Below are 20,292 nucleotides of genomic sequence, written 5' to 3' on the forward strand. Positions count from 1 at the left end.
CATGGTGGAGAAAACAGGGTTTTTTTGGGTTTTTTGATGTTTGGTTGGTTGGTTTGGCTTTGGGTTTTTTCTCCTTAGTTTTGTTTCTTTATAACAAAAAACTTACTACCGGCATAGATGTGTAAGTCAAGAAAAGTTTTATGTAAGGAATTACCTGTTAAAGTTTTCATAGGATTACAAGGTGTGATAAAGCAACATAAGTGGTTGTTACAAACTTTTGTTGTTATAAACTGTTCTTATATTTTGTGGTTTTAAAATAATTCTACTTTTAAATTTGTTTTAGCTGCAATTTTCTGGTATTTTTTCCCTAAGTGTAAAATTAGTTTAATTTTCTTCCTCTTTCCTTTTTTTCTTTTCTTTTTAAAACTCTGGTATTCCATGTTTGTAAGAGATGGCTGTTTCATTTTTGTGGTTACAATGCATTGAGGTTTTTTTTCTACTTCCTCAGAATAGCTGACTTTTTTCCCACCCACAGAACCAGCTGAGAATCCATTTTAAATGGTGAAATGCAACTCAAAGCATTTCTTGAGAGCTATTACTCTCCCCAGACTCCCTGGTTTTCAAAGACCATCTGCTCCTCTAAAGCCCCATACTGGTAGGCATGTGAAGAGCAGTAATTTTTGTTTCATTTGGGTGTTGTCAACCATAACTGTCAAAAGAGCCCTGTGGTCAGTGAGCCCAAAGCTTGTGGTCTCACAGATGAGCTTAAAATAAACTCTGCTGAACCAAGATAGCTACCCAAACTGTGCCTTTCATTACCATACCAGTTAAAAATAGCAACATGTTTTCATGCTTCTCTGATGCTGTTGGTTCTTGTACCAGCCTTTTTTTTTTTTTTTTTTTTTAACCTACCAACTCTGAAGGAGAAACTGCTGTTTCAGATTCACTAAACTGAGAATTGAAACTCCCCAGTTCCTCAGCAGATATGTTTGTGTGCACTCACCTAGGTAAAGGTATATAAACGCCCAAAGCACGTGCTGAGCCCTCAAGCACAGGAAGAAAGGGGAGTGGGGGTGCATGTGTGTATAATATTGCCTTGAGGAATCACAGTGAGATATATTGCAGAAAGGTCTCCTCTCTTCTACCTGCCCCTCTTGAACCACTCATGTTTCTTCCAGCTACTGCTCACCCCACCTTCCAGCCCCTCTTCTTGGGGCAAAGGAAGTTAGGAAGGTTTGGATACATTTGCTTCACTTGTACCTTTTAGACCTGGTGTTAAATTGACCATTTGACTTCCTCCTTGCACTCTTATTGGTTAATCTTTCTCTCCCAGATATATTGCACCAGGAATTCCATATTGATGAGCCCTGCAGGTTATCTTCAAAAGTGGTCTCTTACCTCTTTGCGTTCTGGAAACTCTACCCAAGAAATCACACAGATACAAGTTCAGAAATTATATTATTGATACTTAAACCAGGAAATACATAAGACCTCTCATTAGATGCCATCACAACCTAGTGGTGCCAGAAAGAACTTTTAACTACTATAAGCATGAGCCCCTATAAACTAGACTAAAGTGGGATGGGTTTTTTTTTTTTGCCAAGATATTTCTTATATGTCAGATCTGGTTTGTTTACTATCATTGTTCAGCACTTCATAAAACAGCACTTCTAGTGAATTCTAAGCAGTACTGGTCTTGTAGAGGGTGAATGTGGTTTTCTTCAGTCAATTTGAAGACAACGATATGAGCTGGTTTGGAAAATTGAAGTAAACTATCAAGATAAAGAGAGATCTTTTGCTTGTAGGGATTCTTCCCTTTTTTCCTTTACACAACTGTGTCTGTTCTCTGCTCCTCCTTTTTTATCAGTGACCAGTTTATCACGTGTCCCATCATAAACATGGCGAGTTACTGGGCTGCTGCCTCTCAAGGAAATATCTTCATGTACCACGTACCTGAGAGCTCCTCACAGAGCAGGTAAGGAGATGGATTTTATTATGTTTCTTGGATTTAGAGTTTGTAAAACCAAGGCTGACTGTTTGGGCATGCTGTGGAATAAATGAATAGATGTAGGTACATCAAATAAACAGTTCAGATGAGCAAAGGAGGGATTGGTTTTTAATAAATTCTTTAACCCTACAGGAATGCTTTTGATGAACTGAGGAACTTCCCACTAGATATCTGAATTGAGTTTCCCCTTTCCAACTTACCTACCCTGACCAGTTCCAAACCTAGCCTTTCAGACTCCTACTCTGCTTCTGATAAACCTTCCACAAAAAATCAGAATTTGGTCCAAGTCATCAGGAGTCCACGGCTCTCAAGATAAATGGGGTGTCATTTTCTAATTACTCAACATTAATTCAACACTGCCGTTCTTTGAGGTCAGTGCAGTTGTACTCCAGTTGTACTGACTGGCCTGGATGAGCTCAGGGATTTATTCCTTCCTGTGCCAGCACTGTGACTGCTGTTCTGCTGACAGACTGTCTCATGGGAAGAAAAATATTTTTTCTCAGAAGCATTGGTGGACTCAGTCTCTGTGTCATCCTTCACTTTAGAAGCTTACTTGAAAGACTGTCAGCAGGACAAGCTGTATTATATTTTAGGCAGAAAGGCCTAAGTGGCTGTGGGAGATGCAATGTCTTGTTGGGCTCAGAGCAATCTGGTAGGCAGAGGTCTTTAAGGTGACTTTCCCTGGCTTTGTTTTAGACCCAGCCCTTCGCAGAAGTCAGGAAGAGGTGCTGATGTTTGCAGGCAGTGGTCAGCACTTTGGGCTGCCCTGTGACTCACCAGAGTGGCTCCTGCTCTCAAAGGCTTAGTGACCAGAAACTGCAGCTCCTTCTGCTCCCTGAATCCACACACCAGGGCAGGAAAACACACAGGGATGATTATCCTCATACTGTTTCCTTATGAGGAGGCTGTGCTTGTTCCCAGCCCCCTGGACTCCCCTCACCTCTCTCCAGGAAGGCTTTTTGAGACCTTTTCCTTGTTCAGGCTTCCTCCAAAAGGGCTCAGGGGAGGGATGGTGGATTCCTACTGGCACCATTTGATCCTGTGAAGTTCCCTTCAAACTGCCTGGGTTTTTTCCCTTCCTGATAGCATAGTGAAAAAGCATTTGAAAGAAGCCAGCCCAGATCTAGGTTACAGATGAAGGCCATTATGCTGTGGTAACACAGGCTTGCTTTCTTTTTCACTGAGAAGTTAATCCTCAGGGAGCCGTTATTTCTCTGGCAGCTCCAGCGGGAATGTTCACAGTGTTCCATTTGGCTACTGATAGGCCCAGATAAGTGATGTTTACAAGGCTCCAAAAAGGCCTGAGCTATGGTATGCCAAAAATCCAGCCACAGAAAAAGAAAAGATGTGTTCTCAAATGAGCCAGCAAGTTTTTTCTTGCTTTGGAGAATGATAGTGACCCAGCCATCTACGATTAGATCTTATTTGTAAGAAGATTAAATAGTACTTATACAGCTTAGACTCACTGGCTTTGAGGCAGTGATTTTGAACTGATAAGAATTTTCTCTTCTGTCAAGCCCTATTTAAGATTTCTCTTGTGCTGATGTTATTTAGCTCTCCTCACACTCTTCCATGCAGCAATAGTTTACACAGCATGCAGCTACACATTTTAATCATATTTATGTTGACACTGCTGTTCTAGGCTAATTACTTTAACTTCAGTGCAAAAGTTATTGGTTTGCTTTTTCATAACCCTCTTTAAAAGAACAAACAAAGCCAGAATGCTGTCTGAAACTTGAAGGAACAGAGGCAGAGGCTCAATTGCCTTAAGTTAAGCTACTTGCAAGGAGAAATGGCCCAACTTGATATGCTGCATGACATTCTTAGTCCTTTCATCTTTATTTATCCTTAAGTGCCATTAAAATAAATGCTAAAAAAATTCTTGAAAAGCAAGCACTTTAACAGAAGTTGCAGAATTCAGCTTGCCTGTGTATGAGAGGATCTTATTTGTCACTACAACGTGTCTATTTATGAAGTGATACCCTCGTTTTCCCAAGGGACCCCACGCTAGGTCCTCTGCTGAATACACTGCAAGTATTTTGTTTAAATGTTTTCATTCATTCATTCATTCATTCATTCCTAAATGAATCTTCCTTTATTCCTCATCCCACTTTTGCCATGTCACCCTCTCTAGAGCATCCCCCATTCCATGCAAGGGAGGTGCATTGCAGCCCCACTCACGCCACTGCTATGATGCTGTTGAGGGAAGGAGCTTCAAATGGGAGAGTGGCTTTGACTCCTAAAAATGGGAAACCATCAAGAATCTGGAACCAGCAAAACAGTTCTTGGGAATACTATCAGCAATTTATCTTACCAGACTAAAACCAGTGATACCCATGAAACAGCCTTCAAATAGAATATATAAACTGATTTTGGGGAAAGATCTGGCAAACATGTCCCCAACTTCTATGACACTTCTGTGACCACTAGAACTGAGTCCTGACAGTTCTCAAGTTCTTCTTTGAAAACTGTGACTCCTAGGGGAGGGGGGAACAGAGGCATGTACTCTCTCAGATAACCTACACCTTAGGCTGGAAGGCAGGACTTGTGGGTGTGAACTTGCTCAGCAAAAGTGAGAACTGAGCCCTGCAAACACACTAATAAAGGCCTGAATAGCAGAACTTTGTTACAGCCATTTCTTTGTGTTAATGAATGCGATAGGCAAAGTATGATTTGCTCACGGTAGTCATGTACAGAGTGTCCTGTGAGTGCACACACTAAATCAGATCCACTCATGCTTTGTAGCTGGAGGAAAACCTCATTAGACATTCCTGATCGCTCATAAGCTTTTGATAGAATAATGATTTCTCAACCAGTTTGCTGAGATATAAACCTTCACTTCTAAAAATAGGAATTTTTATAGTGTTATGTCCATAGGGTAACATAAAAGATATAATAATGAGGGTTTTTTACTTTGGTGTCTAAAATGTTCCTAAGAAGTCTGTTTACACGGGAGATGGACCTTCTGTCTTTGTGTTTGTAATCTGCATCATAAAGATGATGATGATATAATTATATATAATCTATAATAATTGCTAATGGCTACTTCACAGGAGTATTGGAAAGATGACATTATAATAATGTTTAGATAATTACAACAGAGGAAGACTACTTACTCTTGGACAAAATATTCTGTCTGGGAAACTAGCCATGCACTAATTAGATAAGGCACTATATAGCAACACATTCTTCAATTTCTGCTTTGTCACCTCTCTCCTACTTTGTGTCTCCCAAAATGTAACAGAAAAGATAGTTAAAATTCAGGGATGAAAAAAGTGCTGGTATTTCCTTTTGTTTCACTTAATAACTAACAGCAAGGTAAACAAGGAGGGAGAAGTCAGCTAGTAAAGACAGACTCAACCAGAATGATGCAATGTAGACAAAAAATTATTAAACAGTGAGGAATTTTTGCCAGTAAAAGTCAATTAGCCAAAGTTTGTCTCTCAGCTGGATGTTTCTAAAATGTATACACATACACACACATTCAAGCTTGTGTAGATACAAGGGTAGGGTTAAAAAGCCTGCTCTAAGTTGATGTCTATGACATATGTGGAAAATCACATAAAACCATGAACTGACAGTTTTTGTATAGATGAAAGGATCTTGCAGAGAGCAAAATAATATCTACTTCCACGTGGTAGCATTCTCCTGGGCTTGGCATGACACTATGTCTGCTTTAGTCTTCAGTTCCCATTTGAATGTGGAACCAACTCCCACATTAATAATCTGTGGTAAAAATATATACATGACCCAGCTGCCATTTTCTCACTCTCTCTTTGAGAACACTTAGGCCTTGGAGTAAACATTTATTCTAAACAATGTAGGAGGAATGTGGCTGCTCAGCACTGCCTAGGATTAGTGGGGAGAACTGGAGGATAGCTTTAGGTATGGTAAAGAAATTTGTGATAGGAGAAATATGTTTTGACAAGGATAATGTTATTAACTGTACAAAGATTTGCCTTGTTAACCCTTCAAGAGGTTTCTGGGTGATTTTTGTGTATTATATTGAATAAGCTTCTTGCCATGCCAGCAGAGTTTCCAAGTCACATTGTGGTGCTAAATGTTCTGTCTTAAAGATGGTGGTTAAAATTCAGTGCTCTGCCCACTGAGGGGAGGTGATCATCAGCAGCAGCAGGAAGGAAAAGCATCAAACTGAGACTTAATGAGGCTTTATCTTGTAGTCATTAACATGACCATAATAATCATCATAAAAACTTTTCTTGATTTTGCATGGGACAAATTCAGCCAAGGTTAATGAGCTGCTGCCTTTTTTGAGTCATTTTGGTTGGGGCTGTCTTTACCTCCTGCCTATGCACTCTGGTGTACATTAGTGTGAGTTGTTAAAAGGCTGCTGTGTGCCAAGGCTCACATACTTGGCTGGGTTTTGGTGACACTTCTTAAGATTCCTGTAACTGAAGGCGAGAACTCCTGACTGATAAAACAAAAAATGTTTGTGTATAAACCCATTCAGCTATGTGAAGTATTCTTGGTTTCTGTTTATTATGGATGCAGCAGAAATTCTGGCTGTACTTAATATCTCTTTAATTAAAGGAGATTTTTCTACTCTTTTCATTTCACAACAATTATATCCTACCCCTGTCCTTTAATCCATCCACCACTTGCTGTCCACTTGATGCTCTCCCATATGAGATGATGTGAGTACCAACATCCCACAGTTTGGGGACACAGTCTAAACTGGGTGCTGTGCAGGCAGACAGGAGATTGCCTCTGGGCTTCAAATAAGTGATCTAAAAACAGAAGGCAAATAAATTACAAGTGGGATGGAGACAAGATGCATGTTGCTCCACAGCTGGGCAAGCACCACAATTGCCTATGTCCACTTGCTGCAACAACAGCTTGTCATTGTGCTCTATATCCCAGTCTTTACTCCCAGCCATCTCCTAAAAGTTGTTGTTTTGGAAGTTCCTCTCATTCCTTTCCATAATTCCAATGGCCTTATCCGTTGCTTTGTGCCAGCTGCAGCTATGGAAACACTGTCCCACTGATACAGCCACATCATGCCATTCTCAACTCTTTGCAAAGTTCCTCTGCTTCTAAAGGCTTGGGGTCTGGACAATTTGTTTTTTCTTCCTGTGAAGTAGTTTAGAGGCCTTTGCAATTCAGTAGATTTTCCAGATCTTGTAGATTAGCAATAAACATGCAAAGGCAAAGTAGCCAGCTCAGAAAAAGCAGAAAATGTCTTTAAATGAACCAAAATTCAGCTGAAAGACTCAGGAAAGGACAAAGCAATTTTGGAGCTGCATGTGCTGCTGTGGCAGTTCCTATCAAATGTAATCTACAAGATAAGCACAAAGTTGATGCATCTTGAGCACCATGTTTTCCTTGGTGCTCTGGGGTCTTTAGATGTACACATCACCTTTTTCTGGAAATTCATCCATTCATTCCACTTAAGAGTAGCCACACTGAACAAACACATGAATTTCTGTCTCCCAAAAGTACAATTAAGTGTCAGCATGACTATTACTAGATCTTAAATACAGTAATTCCCTGACAGATTTGTGTAATCTGTGTTCTTTAGGAGTTCTGACAAGTTGATAAAAGTGCTTTCTTTCTTCCTGCCTTAAGATCTATGATTTTTTTTTTCAATTAGTGTGATCTTTCAGGCTCTTGAATTTACTATCTGCTATTTTAGTTTTATTTTCTTTAATTGGCACAGCTATAATGCAAAGTAGAACATTGTGTGTGTTGGGAGTAATTCAAGTGGAAAAGACACAGCAAACTCTAGAATACTTTTGCAAATCACATGTATCTATAGGGCTTTTTTGGTACAAAGGTGGATAAACTTGGCAGTTGAATCCTGCTAGGAGTTAAGCTTTTTCCATATGCCCTAGTTTTCCTGAAAATAAGAAAGCAAAATGTTCATCTGTTTTTCACATCCTTTCCTCCATTTGTTTGGCAGGAGTTTGTGATGAGAGGAGACACAATGAGCCAAATGCATCCCTGGAACTGCAGAGGTCACACCAGGCCTCATATTGGCTCACTGAATTTCTATAAATATCCATCCATCCTTTGATTATTTTTTTCCTCCCTGCAATCACATACCATTTCCTTTCATAAAATGTGTGGCTGCATATAATTTTTAAGATTATTTTTGCTTGGCATACAAATGAACATTTCAGTTCAAGCAAAGTGCAGGATTGGTAGGCTACTCCTCTCCCATGACATGGATGAGACAGTGGCTGCTCAGGATACTGGATATGCAAATATACTCTGGAAAAATCTGCTGGTATTAATGTGAAGATAATGCAGATGGGTGTAATTTTAATTGCACATTTAAGCACATTTAATATTTCCAATAATTCTTACAAAAATAATTTTAAATGCATTTACTTAAAATAAAAAACAGAATGGGGGCAGAAGAGCACACAGGCAGTGGAACATTTTATGTAAATCATACCCTCTTTTCCTGGGACATTGTTATGAAATCCTATTTCAGCTCAAATCAGCATGAGATTTACGAGCAAACTTTGAGTTTGGGTTTCACCTGTGCTGTTCAACTCACTCAGCATGTAAAGAACCTGTTCTCAGCAAAGCCAAGTGACACTGAAGAGGTGGGGATTTTTACTGTCCCAGTGATAGGCATGTCCTTGCAAATGGGATACAGAACAGGGCCTTGATTGTGAGGCTGGGAACTCAAAGCCATGATCTCTTCTCTAACACAAAATCTTTCACAGAATTGTTAGAATGGGCAGTTATTCTCACAAAAGTTTACATTAAAGGACAAATGGTTTTCTTATCTGAGCAATCTGTCACAGATTGCCAACATCTGCTTTATTTGATGACTGACATGAGTTTGAGCACAATATTTCTTCTGCATTTCTCAGATGATCACTGGTAATTCTGGCTGAACTCTAGCGAGTTATATCTATTTTGTTATTTTAAAATTTAAATTATTAAATAGCAGTGGGAAGTTTGGTGTTTTGGTATCATATAGGATTTCATTAGAATTTTGAGCTCATTTACTTTGGCTTCTGTCTGTGTGTGGAGGTCTAAAAAAGAACCAAAATCTACATTAAGGTGACTAAGAATAGAAACTGTGACTCAAAATGCTTTGAGATTAATTGATATTAGTTGGAATGAGAGTAAGGACTATTTTTAAATGAAAGGAAAAGGAGAAATATTAGGCTAGAGTAAGTCATTAATCATCAAAATGACTTTCCAGTATGAAATCATTAGCCAGACCTAGAACAAGGACAAGGTTCAAAATGAGATCTATGTCCCAATTTACTATGGATCACACTGTGAGGTCTGCAGCCCCAGCTCTGAGTTGTGCATTCAGTCCTAACTTAGCATGGTAGCCTGCCAGATCATATACTTCTGTTCTGACTGCCCTGATCATGGATTGCCAGTAATGACAATTCCATTTTGCAAACAAAGTTTTTGAGGATTTCTGAATTGGGGTGGTGGTGGTGAGGCACTTTGGTTTGGGGTTTTTTTTGTCTGGTTTTATTTGTTAGTTGTTGATTTGGCTTGGGTTTTTTTTTCTGTTCCAAAAGCTTGTGATAAAAATTTTAACTTCAGCTCTTGGACATGGGGGCTTATATCTATGCTCTGTTTGATTTGGAACCAGAATTTAAACCAAATCAACCATAACTGGGCTGTTTTTGTTCTAAATTCTGATCTACTCATCTTTTAATCTTCTCTGCTGAAGCTGTCCTTTGTGTGTGAAAGTAGCCACAGCTCTGTAGAGAGAGAAGTGGGGTATCTGATGGCTGAGAAATCTCTTTCTGTCTTTCCTACTTGGAAATTTAAATGGAAAATCCATCTCAGGTTTAAGGAAAATTTTCTCAGAACCTATACCTTCCCAATTAAATGGCTTGGCACTGGATAATAAAAATTCCCACCAAATGATATTTCAGGGTCTGCTGTTAAATTGGTGGTTATGAATATCACAAAGTTTCTGATTTTACCATCAATTTTTCTGTAAACTGGACTCCAGCAGCACTTCACTTCTGAGGTGAAGTAAGAATTCCCCATGGAGACCTCATTTTAGTGTGAACAAAGTTGCAGGATCTGGCTTCTGTCTTCCCCATGACTTAATTTACTGGTCTGCCAAATAAAAAGAGCTGTGAATCTGAAAAATATTGACATCCTAAAAATCAAAACTGTACAGGGAAGATCTGAAGAGCCACCTTTGCACAAAGTACTAATCCTGTAAAATCGCCAAAGCTAAGATTTCATCCTTACACATAACTACATTCACTGCTGTCTTTAAAATAATAGATATGTTTCTTGAAAAGGGACTTCTGTAGAGAAAGTTAGTTGCTATTTGGTTTCCTTAAAAACTCCTTTTGCCATTGTCTCTGCAGTCCTCCCTTTTGCCAAATTGTCCTCTGAAGTCCAACAATTGTGGGGCCTTCATATCCCCATTTAGAGCTGCTGCTGTTGAGCACATGCTTGGGAGTGCAGTTTGGAGCAGCTCAGGAAATAAAAACCTCTCTTCAGAGCTGGCAGTGTCCAACATCAAAGCTATAAATACTTATTTGTCTCTCCTTTCTTTCTCTCATTCCACTTTTCCAGTGAAAACAGTGTCACTACCTGGTGTTACCTTAAGTATGCTCAGAGCTCCTACAGAACTCTAAAATCCTTGTTTGGGTATTTCTGTGCATTTTTCACTTCCCTCTGGTCCCTTCTGACCCAAATCATTCTATGGTTCTGTTATTCTATGATTCTGTGATTGTATGATCATGATTCTATGATTCTATGATCAGAGTTTGAGGGAGGAGACAGAAATACTCTCCTGATATTTCTCATCCAGCTGCCATCTAGATGTTTCCCCATTGTCTTTCCTGCTGTCCTGTGCATTTATGTATGTGCCTCTTTTCCCTCTTAACCTTAGCGGGTTTTTTCTCATCCTCATGTTTTCTTTCTCATCAACCAGAAATACTGAAAGCAGACTATGAAATTGTAGGGTTTTGTACCACTTTATGTCTCTGTATATAACCAAGTACAGTCATACAAATCATTTCAATCAAATCAATTCTTATTTATGAGATTAGTCTGGACTGTGACCTTAACAGTTTTCACCTCTAGAAACATGAGGACTAAGAACAAAATCTCATTTAGGGGGAAACTCCCAGTCCCAGCTTGCTTGTTTTAGCTTCACAGCTAAGTTCACCTCTGCTATGGAGTCCCTAAATGGGTAGATTTGTCTCTTCATTGCACCTCAACTAATTTCATGTCCTCTAATCTAACCAAAAGTGAGTCTTCTTTGCCAAGAAAATTGCCTGTTTAAGTATATCTTACCTTTGCTGCAATACTGACACTAGAAATTGCTGTTATGTACTGGGCCAAGCAAATTATTTTTAAGGCAAAATTATTAAACTATGATCTTGCTTAATCCTTCTATAAATATTTGGAGAAGAAAAATATGCTTTAATGTTGTTTCAGTTCTGCATTTTTTTGGTGAATAATCTGTGAATAATTCACTTTCCAGATGCAAAGTATTACTGAGGTATTATGATAAGACTAAGGAAAACACAACCCAAGATGTATTTCATTTAGAGGGCTGTGTGCTTTTCAAAACAGAGGCTTTGGTGCCACCACTCATAAAATGTAAAGCAGTCATCTTGTTTTTAGACCACCTGCCCATAATGGTGGCGGAACATTCCTTGTTCCTTTGGAAGCAGTATCAGGGTCACACTAGTCCTGCTGCATTTCATGTCCAAAGATAAAATAGTTTCAGTTGTGCTACCTTTTGACAAATGCCACTGCAGATGAAATCTTGTTGAGTGGATCTGGGATTTGTTTATTCTTGCCTCACAGACATCTGTTCCTTGTCCCAGGTCCCCTGATGCTGTCTGCCTTCATGCAGTATTAAACCAAGTCGATAAGACCTTTGTCCAAATGTGGGGATATGGAAAATGCAATTGGACCAGCCAGAAATATCTCCCCCTGAGCTGTGGTTCAAAGCTATGTGTAGAACATAGTTTAGTTATAATTTTATTAGTAGAAGTTGGCCACTGTTTTTCTGCAGGACTTGACAATGTTGAAATCTTTGCAATTAGGTCCTGCAAGTCTTACCTGGCCAGTCTTGTCTCTGGCCAGGTTATGAGATATAAGTACTATGTGGAGCTATGCAGCAGTTGTTCTTTCTTAAATCTTATCTAGGGGATTATTTCAAGCTGTTTTGACTTGTCTGCCATATAAAACTTGGGATGAACAGAGTGTATGAACCAAACCCACCCAGCCAGCAGAGAAATTAGATTAAAACTATGTCTAAGAAAAATCTTCATAAACATCTCCTGTTACATCTTTTCTTATCCAGAATCCTGGCCACAATGAAGTCAATGGAAAAACTCCAGTTGCTGCTAAGAAAGGCCAGAATTTTATTCCAAGTCTGTAAAATAAGCCACAATTAACCTTCCGTTGTGGCTGCCAGAATCCATGTCACCACTTGCTTCCACTTTCAGAATGTAATTTGAGTGAAAATCTGTCCAAAACTTAAGAGGCATTTAAGGAATAGCCAAGTGACTTTCTCCCTCTATCACTCTCTCTTATACACCCAGTTAATTTAAAAAACGTGCCCTAACGCCTTCCACAGTTTCCTTTTGTAATAAATGTTAAAGACTCTGCACTAACATAATGGAAAATTCTCCTTGTTATTGCTTGCTCTTCATTTATGTTTTGGATTGAAGTCCTACAGCTCACTACATTATAATTAATGGTCATTAATTATTTACAACTTTGCTTTATTCTCTGAAGTAATTTATATCCCTTTCTTCCACAAATAAATAACTGATGGTTTTAATTACCTTTCTGTAAATATTTGGTTTAGCTCAGGTCAGGAGTTCCTCCTGGATGTTCAGTATGCATTTGGGCTACCCTTTTACCCGAAGTATGAAGTACAATTTACCGAAGAAGAAAAGGGCCTTTCCTTGAAAATTATGCAGTATATCTCCAATTTCATAAACTCTGGGTAAGTGTGAGATATTTAAGAATTGTGACTGGGGAGATGGTGAGAAATAGAGGGAGTGTTGTCAGTCCAGATCTTACCCTCTCTTAATCGTTCTCCATTTACTCTGCAGTTTGTAAGCCTACAGTGGGATTTGGTCCACACTGTTGGAAAGCCATGGCCAAATTACCAACCAGAGCAGACACCAAAGGTTTAGAGTATGAGACTTAGCTAGGAGGAATAGACATTTTATCTCCATTGACCAGCTGCAAATTCTACTAAAGTACATGCAGACTTCAAAGACCTTGGTCTTGTCTCCAGAGCTTAGTTCTAGGACCCCAATTCTTAAACTTCTTGGCTAAGAATTCTCTTTTTCCCCATAAGAAAAGGGAAAGCTCAAGAAGACACAGTGCACCTTTTGCCAATTACTCTGTGAACATCATTCTATGCTACTGTGCTGTGGCCATGCTTAAGAATGAGAAATATCTCTGGAAACCAAGTGGGAATGGTGGGAACACTGATTTAATGTGCTTTTTCCAGTGTCTTGGGTTGGGCTGGGATTGAGGGCTGTTGAGGGTGTTCATGAACCTGTGTCTGTGTACCTGTTCTTAGGAAGTGAACCAGACTAAAAAGGTGCTGTCAGATGAGGCACCGTGAATGATTCACCAGTCTGGACTGAATTTGAAACCCGCTGGTCAGAGGGACTAGACAGTTCCCTGACCTAGCCAATCTTCTTATCATTTTACTGTTCATGTCATTCTTCTCTAATGATAATGTCTCCCACTCCCTTAGAAATCCAAACTACCTGCACAGTTTCTCAAGAAGAATGTTGGGGGTGATGCCTGCCTGGCCTATGTATCTGTCAAGTGATGATGGTGATAACTACAAGGAATTCACTGCTTCTTTGCCGACACTTAAAGGACTGAAAAAAGCCGATTGTTCCTTTTGGTCTGATTATATCAAAAGACTGAAAGCATCCACAGGTGAGAAGAGTGTTTTCTGACATTAAAAATCCTAAATTCTCTGCTAAATGTTTTTGTCTGACTATACTGCTGTTATGTCGCTGTGGAAAAACACTTTTTGCAAAGTAAACATCTTGCAGTGTCCAGAATGTACCATTAAACAAAATTACTTTATAGCAGATAATTAAAGTTTAATTGTCCTGGAGTTTAACTAGCTAGAGAAATGTTCTTGTTATGGTGGTAGAAGATGTGATGAAACCATAAAGAGAGCTTGCTCCCTATTTACAGTCATAATATAGACTTTGGGTAAACTTGAATGCTGTGTTTATAGGCCTCCTTTGTATACTGGAAACACCTAACATGAGAATGTTGAGACTCCTATGGATTAGGAGGAGCACAAATCATTTCCATCCACTGTAAAATTGCAGCTGAGGCTTTATATCTTATTATGGTTCCTGCATGCTTTGACTTCTCACTAGATTAGTTTATTCAACTTTTTTAATAGCTGTGGTGATTATACCTCTTGCATGTGTCCTTTTATGTTTGCCATAAATTTTAATGCAGCTATGAGAGTCCTTCAATTTTTTTCTTACTGCTTAGGACAGTAAAACCAACTCTCCATAGATTTCAATCTGCTGCCTGTCCTGAATTTATTCTAGTAAATAAACTCCCCTTCATATCTGTGTATCTTGTAAATAAATATGGATAGCCTCAAGCAAAGCAAACAAAACCATCCCTTTTTGGCAGGCAGAGATGTTTTGAATTGTTCTTGGAGGCCTGCAAGTTTTGCATGTGTTTTCTATGTCCTAAGGATTCATCTTCACAGTGAATACAGTTCAGGCTTGCTCTGCTGTGGGGGCTGTTGAATTTCTGAGAACAAAATGTACTTTCCAAGACACAGAGCTACCCAGGCTATCTGTGCCTGACAGGAGACCTCAGATGGGCTGAAGCTGATGTTTGAGTGACTCAAAACTAAAACATCTCAGAACCATCAAGCTGGTGGTTCTGATGCAAACACAGAGCATCAATTCTCTCATTCAATAGACAACCTCAATCTTTACTCATGGTCTTTCTTCCAAAGTAGAGTCAAGATTTTTTTGTCAGCCTTTTCATCAGTTTCTTGGTATCCCTCAATGTCTTTCAGGGTCAGAGGGGATACTTTGATCTCTCCAATGGCTTTGTGCTGGTTGAGATATTGCTAATTTTCACAGCTTTATTCTGAGGTTTAAATAGTTCTGGAAATAACTCCTATATCTTTTTGAACCTCATCTCACAGCACTGTGGCTGTGTAATGCCTGACTGGGCTGAAGTCACAGCTCTGGTAGAGTGACTGCTGACCAAGCACCACGGACAGAGACTATTCCTAGCACCTATGGAAATTCCCCAAAAAGTGGGAAAATATCCACCAGGGCATATTGTTTCTGACATAGACAAGATTTAAAACTATCCAAACCAGCATAGTAACACAAAATTCATGTATGGGTTAGTCCAATGATCTGTCTAGTTCAATATCCTGCTCTTGTCCTTGGCCAAAGCCAAATACTTGAATGTTAAACATAAAAATACAGGGAGCAAGAGAAAAACATACTTGAAGAGTTCACAAGGTTGAGTAAAATATTTGAAAATAAGCCATAAAGTGTGAAATTTATGGAGTATGGATTGTCAAGAAAATATTTTAAAAGTACATGTCAAAAGTACATGTTAACTTTCAAGCAGAACTGAATACACCCAGCTGGATCTCTAAGCCAGTATTTGCTTGGCCTCAGCACCATGGTAATGCAGTTACAAAGCTGATTTCTACTAAATTCCATCTCACAGCAATGTTGGCTTGACACTTTGCTTTGATAGTAATTTTTAATCTGTTATCTCTCTTGAATACTAAACTTCTTCATACAATTTAAATAGATATCACATCAAACCCTTTTCTGCTACAGATCCCTTAGCCTGGGATAGTAACTTACAGAGACACATCCTGTGAGTCTCTTGATAACAATCTGAGCTCAGGTCCTCATTAGAAAAGATTCATAATGTTCATCAGTTCAGTTTTAATGACTGCAAAAACCTCAGATGGTGATGGCTGAACACCCTTAATTTGTTTTTGAGAGGATGTTGTGCTGAAATTCATGCCAAAGCAGTGTCAGTCTACCAGTACAAGTTCATCACTTGCCTGGCTCCCAGAAATTAGATTCTGCAGGAATTGAGTCCCTATACATCATGTTTTTACCTCGTTGATATGTGTCCTTGCACATGAGGTAGTTTACTGTACCTCCCTTCAGAACTGAAGCCCTGCACCTCTGTTGTTCCCTGACTGCTCCAGCTTCTGCTCCTGGAGTCAGGGTGTCCTGTGGGACCTTGGCATATGCTGAACACCAGATTTGGGAGAACAATGCTGCAAACCATTTTTGGATGTTGTACCTTGTGCTCCTTCCTGAGGGGGATCTGTTTGTCTGTCAGCTACCCTGAGATCCAATCTAACACTCTTCTGCCTTTCAAAAATATAAATGTTCATGATTGCATTCTTGGATTGTTGTTGTGATTTGCAATTTGTGGCCTCATGCCAAGTAGATGGAATTTACAAGTGTGCCAGCAAGAGACATGGATAACAAAGCATTCCAGTCTTCACATCTAAGTACAAAGGTGTACAGGATCAAGTATGATGCAATCTCAACCAGCTGTGATGAATCCTCTTTTGTTCAGCTCATCTTTTCCTTGAAATCAATATTTTTCCAGCTTCATATACCGTCTGGAATCTATAAGAAAAAAATCCCCAATATATTTCAATAAAATGGAGAAGAGCTGGACAAACCAATGATCATAAAATATAGCTGGAACTAGCATTTTAAAAATTTTTCTCAATCCTTTGTATACATGGGAAATGTCTTGACTTGGAAATGTTAAATCAGGGATGACTAAAGGCTCAAAGCTCAATATCTCCATCCAACAGAAAACTGAGGTGTTCCTTGCTGTGGTTTAAGCTAAACTCATAAATTTCAGCTTCTGGAATAAAACCCCTCATGTTAAGAATCTGAGATGTCTTTTAGGTTATTCACTGCTGGATGTAGAAGCTGTTTATCTTAACTGTTACCTGTAATTTTCTTTCCATTTAGTAAAAAAAGTTGTCCAAGTTGGTGTTTCATTTTGTGATCAGACCAAAATATTTAATGATAGAATGTATCATTTGTCCCTGGCACATAACTGGAATATATGTTGTATTTGAAGATAATTTTTAAAAATCCTTGTAATAAATGCAATGATTCATCATAATGTTTGCTGGCAGTGCCGTCACAAACTATGGAGGGAACTTGGAATCTGTTTCACTACCAATGAACTAACAATCTCTTGAAGTTTGTTTGAGACCAGTTTGTAAAGTTGACATTTTGGGGAGCAGTTTGCTTGGGGAATTATGAAAGTGATGGTGCTTGAAGAGGTTTGGAGCTCCCATGGCTGCATTTCAAAGACATGCTTTATATTTTGAATTATGACGGTTTCCATTGGAAACATCAAACTGAGAAACAAGAAGAGTGGCAGTTGTGGAAAAAGGGAGCTGTGGACGGCTTTTTCCAGGGAATGTGTTAATAACTTGAAATTCAGTTCAAAACAGGAGCTCCAGAATGTTTATATATATTCAGACAGATGTCTGGATACTAACATTCCCGTTACATAGTGAGGTGGACTGTGTGTGTCTAACAGTGAGTCCCTTTGTAAGGGGCCTCTCACTGCATCCCAAACAGGTGGAGTTGGATCCAGTCTGCATCTCTTACTCCTCTAGCTGGTGTCTAAACAGAACCAGTCCTCCTAAAGCAAGTGCCTCTGTCAGCAGTCTTGCAGCTGGGGACAAAGAAAGACCTTTAGTGTCTCACAGTGAAATCTTGTCTGCCAAACTCATGTCCTAAATTTTGACTTTTAGGCCTATTTTCCATGCCCAAGTTAGCCAGATTGGACTATATCTGTAGAAAATTCAATAGGCAGCAAAGCTGGAGCCTTCTCCATGAGCTCTGGATGCCATGTAAGCCAAACAAGAGTCCAAAGTAAGAATGCTCAGAGTTCAGACTTGAATCAAAACTGAATCAGGAATGGTGTTGCTAACATTCATCTTTTATCCTTTCTAGTCACACCTTCTTTTTTGGAAATCTCAAATAGAAAACATTCCTTTAGTGTGAGGGACATCTATGCAGCAATGAGAGCACTCTGGCTATGAGACATTAAATAAACACCCTCAGTACACTTTCTTGATATAACTTGGTGGTGTTGAGGAAACTACATCACTGAAATAGGGTTGAAAACTGAAATCATAGACGTTAAAAATAACAAAGAAAAGATTTGTTGGAGATAGGTGTTTGGGGCTTTTTGTATTACAGACAGACAAAAAATTAAGCATCACTGAAATAGGCTTGAAAACTGAAATCACAGACGTTAAAAAATAACAAAGAAAAGATTTGTTGGAGATAGGTGTTTGGGGCTTTTTGTATTACAGACAGACAAAAAATTAATGTTGCCCACACTTCCTATCTGACAGGCAATTTTCAGGAGATAATAGAAAAATAAAATCTTGCATGAGTGGAGGAAAAACTCTTATGTATTCCAATGGCAGTTATTTAAAGGACAATACTTAATTACCATGAGGTGACCTACCATTACTCTAAAGCATTTTGCAAATGGATTGCCGACAGAAAAAAACCAGTTTCCTGAACATTTATAGCTGCATGAAAGGTTTTTAGGTGTGACTGACAAAATGTATACCTTGTAGCTTGTTGCCTCAATGATATGACATCTATTTTAATCTTAATTTATTGTCTTTTCAGGAAGTGCAAGTGGTGGAGAGCCCTCTGCCGAAAACAGCTCTGGTGAAACTCCAAGTGAAGTTACCTCCCTGGAGAGCCAGCCCCTGGGGGATGAGGTGGCTTACAGCAGATAGGGAATCACAGGGCTGTGGGGTGGCTTTGTCACACAATTGTGCTTCCACACAACCATCTCACACCAGATGAACAACACTTCCTTCAGTTAACTTTCTCAACAAGTCAATTAGACCTTTCAATAAAGTAGTTTTCAAGAAAATTTATTAACATGGCACAAAATATGCACTACATCTATTGTTTTAAGTCAATAGAGACTGTAATTTGAACAAATTAAAGTATCAATAAAAACTGAAAAACCAAACCAAATACATTTGGTCTTTATTTCTTGCAACTACACAAATGCCAGCATATTCCAGTACCACCAGCCAGAAAAGGACATACATTAAAACACTCAGAAGCCCCTCATTGATGAGGCTCAGATTTGTTAAATGTCAAATCTGTCTTGTTCTTTTTTATTACTCATCCTATCACAAGCTGCTGATAGGAGAGAGAGCCTGGTTTGGCATTCTGGAGAAAATTAAAGATGTCTAAAATAGGAAGGAAAAGCAATTAAGAAGGGAATCAAGAGTATGCATTGTGTGTTCACATGAAGTCATACACATGCTATATTCATGATCTCCTGTGAAATTATTTGAAGACTATTTGGATAAGGCAGAGTACACAGAAGAGATAATGCAAAGAATATGTTCATTAAAGCTTAGATCATGCCATCCCTGGGCCATCCATCTTTTTAAAGAAGAAGGTGAGCTACACAATTGTTTTAGAAGCATAAGGAAAATCATAGGATACCTCTAATGGCTCTGAAGGTATTTTGGATTAGGCTGTTAATTTATTGCTGGGATCATTTGGCACCAGACAGCCTTCAGTTGACAGTAGATCACACACATGACCATGAGACGTCACAAAAAGTAAAATCAAGGTAGCCCAGTAGGACACAAATTTCTTGTGCAGTGCTGAAACGATTTAGCAAAACAACTCATAAGGTTTTGTTTGCTGCTTGAGCCCTTTGACAGCACATGAGCTGTTACTGCTGTCTGCCATGTATCCAGGTTCCAAAGGTTCCGAGATAGAAGAAAAACCATGTAACATTCCTAGTTCTTATACTTGCATCCTGTTCAACAAACAGTAAAAACACTGGAAGAATCAAGAAGCTCGTTAACTGGTTAAATATAAAAAAGCAAATATGGAGAACTCAAACTCTGTTTTCCATCATTAGCTATACCTAAACTAGCTAACTGTAAAGGAAAAAAACCACAACCAAACAAAACAAAAACCAAAACTATTTAAGAGCTTTATAAAAAGCCCAGATATTAAACATCTATCTCAACAGAGGATGCTTTCTTTGCAGTAACCATAGATACAGCAGCTCTGATTCCTTGGGCAAGACTGGGCTTATTTTTGCCCTATTTGAGAACTAAATGTTGGTCACAGCAACTCCAGTATTATTCTGCTGCCCATAGAACTGGTAAACAGAGAATGGATTTAAAAGGATTCAGTATTGACTTATGTTAATGAAAGACAAATCTTTTCCCACTCACTATTCAGCTCCACCTTGAGTCCAGAGATGTCTCAGGAATTTGAGAAAAGATTTTCATTTTGAGCTAGGAATGC

The 20,292-nt window shown here is 38.9% G+C and overlaps 1 protein-coding gene across 1 annotated transcript in view; it reads left to right on the plus strand.

The window, feature by feature from the left end:
* Window positions 1-18,895, plus strand: part of LOC121359883 (thyroglobulin-like) — a 131,485-nt gene extending 112,590 nt beyond the window's left edge. The window contains exons 36-39 of the mRNA XM_041479149.1: window positions 1,808-1,915; window positions 12,747-12,887; window positions 13,656-13,846; window positions 18,628-18,895. Of these exons, the coding sequence (XP_041335083.1) occupies window positions 1,808-1,915; window positions 12,747-12,887; window positions 13,656-13,846; window positions 18,628-18,740 (553 nt within the window). The 3' untranslated portion in view covers window positions 18,741-18,895. The remainder of the gene's footprint in view (window positions 1-1,807; window positions 1,916-12,746; window positions 12,888-13,655; window positions 13,847-18,627) is intronic.
* Window positions 18,896-20,292: the final 1,397 nt, after the last annotated feature.

This window comes from Pyrgilauda ruficollis, unplaced genomic scaffold, assembly GCF_017590135.1.
Source record: "Pyrgilauda ruficollis isolate IOZ18807 unplaced genomic scaffold, ASM1759013v1 scaffold48, whole genome shotgun sequence".
Taxonomy (NCBI): Eukaryota; Metazoa; Chordata; class Aves; order Passeriformes; family Passeridae; genus Pyrgilauda; species Pyrgilauda ruficollis.